General features: G+C 39.9%; 1 protein-coding gene across 1 annotated transcript; it reads right to left on the bottom strand.

The window, feature by feature from the left end:
* Positions 1-127: 127 nt before the first annotated feature.
* On the bottom strand, positions 128-7680 carry LOC113014124 (tyrosyl-DNA phosphodiesterase 2-like). Its single transcript, XM_026155437.2, has 7 exons — positions 7580-7680; positions 7042-7124; positions 6731-6952; positions 6507-6598; positions 1543-1661; positions 1283-1453; positions 128-1196 (listed from the first exon to the last, which is right to left on the bottom strand). The coding sequence occupies exons 2-7, from the start codon at positions 7092-7094 to the stop codon at positions 915-917; spliced, it is 939 nt and encodes a 312-aa protein (XP_026011222.2). The 5' UTR covers positions 7095-7124; positions 7580-7680; the 3' UTR covers positions 128-914.
* Positions 7681-8198: the final 518 nt, after the last annotated feature.

The following is an 8198-nucleotide window of genomic DNA, read 5'->3' as shown; positions in this document are numbered from 1 at the left end:
CGAAGTTCTGGCTCCACCCATTCTATAAAGGTTGTACAATGTTTTTACCCAAACTTTAATCAGTGTACATACAGATAAAGAATAATTAACAGAGAAAAGCAAACAAAGCTGGCTTTTTCCAAACGGATTTGGGTTTGAAATAACTACATTTATTAATTACAAACTTTATTACAACAAATAGAAATATTAACCGGGGTGGGGGCTTTCGGTCCTTAATAAAATATGCCAAATTTTATTTCTTTTAATGTCACATAAAACAAAAACACATGTGGCAAAATCACTTTTTACCACGTCTAAGGTGTACCCTGCCTCTTGCCCTATAACAGCCGGGACAGGCTCCAGTCCCTGAATTAGATAAACGGAAGAGAGTGGATGGATGCTACTGCATGTAGCTGTTAAAACCGTGGATCAACAGCTTCAGGCATACGTGTGCTGCTGTTACAAGTTGGACTCACCATTAAGACTTCTCATAACACTACTTTCAGTCCTGTAAGTCAGTGTTGACACAGTTGCTATTCAACTGTGTACTGCTCTCTAGTGGCCTGATGCTTATATTACACACAGAGTAACATCACAGTAGGGTTTCTCATGCTGTGTGTGGTGTTTTTCAGTCCCAACTCCATCCACTGAGGAAGATCATGTAACAAGGTTAAAAGCTGAAGAGCTGTCAGACTTCTGTTAATGGACTTTTCATCCATCAATGTAAGGGCATATCAATAAAATTTATTGGTGCTTTTCATATTTTAATTTGTCATTTTAACCACATAAAACACTTAAGCAGACACACATTAGAGTATAAAACCGATTAAAATAAGGTGAGGAACATCTTCCTGCATAGTGTTACAGTCATTTAAAGAGCGGCTGATCTAAAATAAAATGCTTAACTGTCATGGTTTTGGTTGCTTTGTGTAGTTCTATTCAGCTGTGAAGGTGCAGTAGATTCCCCAGTGATCACTAGTGTAGCGTCCACAGTCCAGCTTCTCCAGCCCCACCAAGGCCATGTGATCAGGGGCCAGACATGGGACTCCACGTCTGACGGCCGGGCGGAGGTAGATTCTATCAAAGCGGAAGCGAACAGGGTAGGAAGCTTTCTTGTTGTTGTTGGCAGAGGTGTCCCACGTGTAGCGGCAGTGCTCCTGCTTGCCCAGTCGCTCCCACACATCACAGACAGTTGCAGGCAGGCCCACCTTGGTCACCTGAGACGGGTCCAGAGAAAAGAGTTACTGTGATTACTTGTTATAAGTTTACTGGCTGTATGTGAGTGGAAGGAGCAGCGTCTGACCTCCGCATCCCTCAGGTTTGTGTCTCCCCCAAACACAACGGTGACATCATCAGGTGCATGTTTAAACCTCCACTTCACCACATGCAGCTGATTCATACGCTCTTTAGCATTGGCCTTACAGCTCTCAAAGTGGGATGTCATCAGGCACAGCTTCTGGCCATCGACGATCACCTGATTTTTGCAAAAAAAATGTTTCTGAGCGTCACGTTCAGCAGAACTTATGCACATGAAGAAAATATCAGAGATGATTTTGCACACACCTGAGCGACAAGCAGGTTCCTCCTCATCTTAGTGGTGCGATAAGGTACTATCTCACTCTCCACAAATGTGACTCGTGACTTTTTCAGCAACATCCCTGTGAAGTAACCTTCCTCAGCACCTGGTCAACACAAGAGGAAGACAAAACAAAAACTATTTTAATACAAGTCCACTGACAGGTAGGTTCTCATTTATACCAGTGATCATGGGCTGGGGATTTGAAAAGGGAATTGCACATTTACATGAGTTAGAGCCATTTCTATCTCATCCGTTCAAGTTATTTGAATGTGTCACAATCAAAATTGTAGGAGAGGAAATTAGTTAGAATGTTTAGGTGTTCAAACCTGCATGAACTGGAAACTGCTGGAACACCAGCATCTCTGTCCATAGTGAACCCGATTGAGAGTGTGCTGACCAAGAAAGAAGCCCCTGCTCCACATGGGCAAGTCAAATTGTTTCTGGTCAAATGTTCGATCTCACGGTGTGAAGGGTTAACTAAGAGGAGTTAACAGAGTTGAGTGTTGAAGGCAAATTGCTAAACACTTACAGAGCACAACACAGAGCAGACAGGCTGCTTGTTCTTGGGTGTATGATAACAGGGTGGTCTAGTCAACAAGAAAGAAAAACTGACTTCATTGTGTCAGTTAAAGCTGACATCAGCATGAAAATAAAACATCCCTGGTAACAACTGTAAGGTAGGGAGGGGTTTCCTCACACAGGAGAAGATCCCGGACTGACAGAATAACTGAAAAATAAGACAAAGCTGAAGAAGAACTGCCCACTGAACTGCTGATAATGTGCGCATTATAACCATGATGTGCTGCAGGATGTGGGAGACACAGGCAGCGGCCGTGAGAAGGAGGGAGAAGAGAACATAGAGGAACAATGAAGGCTGTTTTTAGTGTGGGCACACATGAAGATTGGGTTACGGAAAACCAGGAAAAACTAAGGCAGACTGACTCAGAGTGAAGGTTAAGAAAGGGTCCTGAGCATCACAACAAAAGGTACACACATCCTAACAGCAAATGCATTAACCCGTTTACTAACAAACAACACACACACACGCGTGTAATGCAGACCAGCTTATACTCATAAACATGCCATATCTCCCATTACTGTTAAAATTGGAAAACTTAACAGACACTTACTGCTGACCGAGACCTTGCAGGACAACAGGTTGATTTTTTAATAGACCGGTGCCTCCAATTAGTGATCAGTCAACAAATTTAGTGATAATATGTTAGAATTATAAGATGCTTTCTAATGATTAAACAACACGTGAGATTAATTAAATAAAGGAAATGATCTTTTATAATAGTCTTTAAAAATAATCTTTTAAACTTGCATTTCTATTGTTGTCATGCTGTCCTGTCAACTTGGTGGGTTTAGGTTTGACATGTAAACTAGATGACTGCCATTATTTCAGGGAAAGGGGATTTATCTTCCATCGTGCAGATGATTAAATGAGTGCAGTGACTCCAACAGACTGTTGATTTTCCTGTTTCTGACAAACATGTGAAATTTGTACCATGACACACACACACACATCTGATTACATAGAAACAAACGCGCTGCATGTAACAGCACATGGGTCAGAGGGAACTGATGAGCAGTTTGAGAAAAAAATAGTACAGAGGTACAGGAAACTGAGTATTTAACAAAAGATAAGTATGTAATTCTCACTGACAAAACTGTTTTCATAGAATACACGACAGCATTTATAACATTTCAAGGGCCAAGGGTTCCTTCGACTGCTTTGCATCTATCACGCAATGAGGAAATAGATAATAGACAAATACTGCCTGGCTTTGTTTTATAGAAATGCAAACGATGAAGGACTTTGAACCATATAAGTTGTAATCTGGCATTAACAGAGCATTCTTTAATCCTCTTCAACCCATTGGCCCATAAAGCGCCTGATATCTCTACTTCCATGTCCTTAATGAGGAGTGTATCAACTCTTTTATTGTCATACATTGCAATTAATGTTAAACAGAAGCTTTATCAAAAAATACACATCTCTTAAAAATGCCGTTTAAGCATACCTTTCTCTGGATTCTCACCACCTACCCGCTCTTCTTAGTCTGAGTCTCCACCCTTCTGTTTATTTTCAGTTGCTCTTGGAGTGTTAAATTTTTGTGCAAACATAGCAGTAATAATACAAAGGAAAAGCTATCAGATTACACATGGAAATATGAAACAGCATTGGTTGTTCAACTGCAAAAAGACAGCTTTAAAACTTTAGTTAAATTAATTTGTTCATTTATGAGAGAGTGTTGTTGAGATAAGGAAGCCATTTGGTGTGAGACATGTTTATCAAACTGTATTATTAAATCCATTAAAATATCCATTAGCAGCAATATTGTTTGGGATGAAGGTACAACATTCATCACCAAACATCACACACACCCTGCTTTCGTGCCGTTCTTTTTTTCCCTGTCATGCGACTTCTTCTTACATCCATTTGATTTCATGTGGCTTTAGGTCCACAGTGGAATCAGCAACCCTTTACTGAACATAATAAATGTAATTTATCCATCTGTCTTTATCGTCGGTGTCTAACAAATGTTCTAAGAAAGGTTGCCATGGTGTGAATTTGGTTGTGTGCTTTATCCTTATCAGTGACCTGTCCAGGGCCACCTATGACGTGGCACGTAAACACTTTAGAGTCAGCCTCAAAGATGTCCTTGGAACTGTACTATGAGGGGATAGTGCCTGTGACTGAACCGGTGGATAAATGAATACAACAAACCATGATCTAACTTTGAGACCAATGCCCTTCATAGTCTGAGGTAAAACCAGAAGCTGCCATGTGTTTCCGCACAGCCAACGTACATCAAATACTTTTGATCTGGATTTTGCAGCAGAGCGACAGATCAGCATTTTTCTATCTATGCAGTGCTTTGTGATTTTTACTGTTGTAAGGTAATCGGTTTGACATAACAGCATCAATAACACTGTGATAACAGTTTAAAACATCCCAGTGCTATTTACAATTAGCAATTATTGTGCCTACATCACTGGTGCCACTGGGGAAAACAAAGCGGTCGGTCACATTTAGCTCCGAAAGAAAAAGTTCATCCTTTGGGTGCTCAAAGCATGTTTGAGGCCCAGTGAAACCCCTTAATGAAGTGGAATGACCACAAAAGTCTAGTTTAGGGTTTCAGATGATGTTCAGAATTCAGTAAATATGACAAAGGAATGTACAGCTGTTGTTATATTTACTAGCATAATGAGGATCTAATGCACAGCTTTCTTACGTGTCAGGAAGCAGTCTAGCTGCCATACAGAATGAGTACGAGTAATTTGTTAGTCGAGTATCTGTGAAATTTGCATACTTTAATTACTGTATTTACTTTTAATAAAATCAGGACTAGAGAAGAGTTTGAAACACAGCAATTCATATACAGCTTTCCTGTGTTTGTGACGTTTGGAGAGTCATGTGGATGTATCAGTAAAATTATTAGAGAAGTCTCATCAATAACCACCACAACTGAAAAACATACTGAACCTTTCAGGCAAAACCAGCCTGATTGTCTATTCAGGTGTTATCTACGTTTCATTGCTGATCCCTCCCAGGTGACTCAGAGTCTCACTCTGCACGTCACTGAGTTGAAGCTTGGCACGCTCACGTTGGAGGAGGGCGCTCTTTCACCCCTCACTCTTGTTCCAACGAGATGAAGTTAGTGTGTTTTCATGTTAATGCTGTGGTCTAGTTCCATATTCTGTTTAGTGATATGATAATGAGCCTAATGCTAAGATGTTCTGTGACCACTGCACATCCTGCTTTATTTTCACTGGTGTCTGGGTTGTGTGACGCCGAATCATCCACAAAGACCTTCAGAATAAAGTCACATCTGTTTCTACTTCACTGAGGGACTAGGCAGGGTTGATGTTTGTCCCCTGTGCGCTTTGCTTTAGCTATGTAAAGCACTTTGAATCACCTTGTTGTTGAATTGTGCTATATAAATAAACTTGCCTTGCCTATGGAGCCTCTGGCCATTACAGTTAGGAACAACTCTGACATTGTAGGTATATCCAGTGGTCCAGTCGAGTCCATCATCACTTTACTTGCAGATGATGTGGCCCTGACACTGTCAGATGCCAGGCTCTCTTTGCCTCCCCTGCTTGCCTCATCAATAAATTTGGGCAACTTTCTGGCTACTATTTAAATTGAACTTTCAGGACCTGGTTGATAGTATTAAAGCTAAGATAGATAATTGGACACTTCTCCCACTTTCTTTACTTAGATGTTTTAATATAATTAAAATAGTTGTTCTTCCTAAATGTATTCATCTCTTCCAAAACATTCCCATCTTTCTTACTTTTTTTTTTTTTTTATCAAACTATTGACTCTATCATTGTCTTTCTTATGAGCAAATAAATCCCATAGAGTTGTGAAGGCACACTTGCAGAAACCCACCTCTGAGGGTGGATTAGGCCTCCCAGATTTCAGGCACTATTTATGGGTTTACAACGCCAGAACGTGGGTTTTCTGGAATAATGTTTTAGCTGTTCCTGCTGTTCAGATGGTCAGAATGAGTTCTTCACACTATTAAGGACCTCTACATCGACATTTGTTTTGCTTCATTTGCTCAGCTGCAATCAAAATGTATGCTTCCCTCTGCTCATTTATTTCGATACTTACAAATCAGGTATTTTGTTAAACACTCTTTCTCCCATCTGGACCAGCCCCCTGCTCATAGAGAGTTCTGTGATAATTTGATTACAAAATCCTGCTTCCAAAAATCTGATCAGCCAATCTGGTAGTGTTGGTACAACAGTCAGGTTTTATAAAAACAGTGAAGGAAGAATACAGATGTTACTAATATTAACTAAAGTCCCTAACAGCTCTCCTCATGTGTGACACTACGTGAAACCAAAGCAGTTCAACTACCTTCAGCCATTAATCACCATTTGATCATTCATACATGGACTTTTCCTACCTGTATCTGACATACTGTACCTTCAATCATCAGGTAGCTCGCAAACCGTTTCTTCAAGAAGTGGACATAAGGGTCAATGAGCTCCTGCAGGAACACCACATCAGGTTTGTATCTGCATTTACAAAAAATTACTTTAATCATATTAACTGTCACATATATGCAGCTTTTAGGAAAATGTTGCATCTCCAGCAACAATTTCTCCCAAACGATGCCTTAAAGTGTGAAAAATGTAACACGTGCTTACAAGTTTAAATATTTAACCAGGCCTCTGGCACGCTCTGGAAGGTTTTCCACATCAAGCCCGTCCACATTCCAGGTGATCAGGGACAGTTTAAAATCCTCTTTTTCTGAGGGTTCCTGTGTGACAGCAGGACTGTTGGCTGGACTGTCACCATGACTGTCACCATGACTGGCAGCAGGACTGGCAGCAGGACTGGCAGCAGGACTGTCATCAGCCAATTCCATCCTGCAAATTTTTCATAGAAGCAGTCAATGAAAAATACAAGAGTCATAAACAAACTTCACCACATGTAGGAGAACAGACAGCAGACTTACCAGTCATCAGGAGTAGTATCTTCACCACTGTGTGTTTCAGAGTCGCTCTCCATGTCTGCTTCAACAAGTTAGCTCAAGGATCTCTAAAAGAAAGGTCACAACAGGTTAAGCTTTCTATTCATTTATTATAACTTAAAAAAAAATAGCTTCGCTGCAAATACACCCAGGCAGTTTCTCAGTATGTTTATTTGTGTCTTTGTGTGTATGGTTGCAACACAAATGTGGTTGAAAGTATGTTGACATGTTCTAGCTCCACCCATTCTATCAATTTTGCATAACCTTTAATAAACATACAGAAAATAATATAAAAATAATTACTAAACTATTTGAAATCTCTATCCATATTTACAAACCCCCTAATGCCTAATTCCTATTCTGTACGTGTGGATTTTAAGGCAGGCAGACTAAACCTACACTTGAATCATGTTGTTTCATTAATTCTTTAGTTCTTCTTCTTCTTTAACCCTCTTCATATTTGAAACGATTTAAATAACAATAATAACTAAAAGAAATTAAATTCTTCAGCGTAGTATCATACCTCTGTGCAAATCACAAGTCGACAGTTTCTCCACTATGCCATGGATCAGCTCGACAGTTTCGAGTTTACCTGGATGCCTCCTGTTCGCTCGGTCAGCTGATTCAGGAAACACACCCACGTAAATTAGTGATACTCACAGTTCAGTTAGGAGCAAACCGCCTGACTAAACAGCACACTGGCCGACAGAGACAACCATTCAGTGAAAATGACAAATCTACGGATGCAACATCTGGAACACGCAGAGGAATTTCAACAAATATAACCAGTTAACCTAAAACACCGGCATTTAAACTGCAGTAAATGACTTGTTGGTCTATAATTTGTGAATTATATGTCAAATGTATCCCTCGTGAATGATATCATCTTGACCAAAAACAACATTATTAAGCGGCCAAAAAGCGCTGGATTGGTAATAACGTAGGTAGAATACCGAGGTCATGAAGATTCTCACATAACGTGCTTTAAAAAAAAAAAAAAAAAAATTATGTATGACCTCTTTGTAAATCCTGCTCATGAAAACATAAATGTAAGTAAAGACATTACACATAAACACAAAATTACTTTTTACCACGTCTAAGGTGCACCCCGCGATCTGCCCTATATTGCATGTAGCTGTTAA

This window comes from Astatotilapia calliptera, chromosome 22 (genome assembly GCF_964374335.1).
Source record: "Astatotilapia calliptera chromosome 22, fAstCal68.1, whole genome shotgun sequence".
Taxonomy (NCBI): domain Eukaryota; kingdom Metazoa; phylum Chordata; class Actinopteri; order Cichliformes; family Cichlidae; genus Astatotilapia; species Astatotilapia calliptera.
The sequence above is the reverse complement of the archived record's forward strand: the minus strand, read 5'-3'. Positions and strand labels throughout refer to the sequence as shown.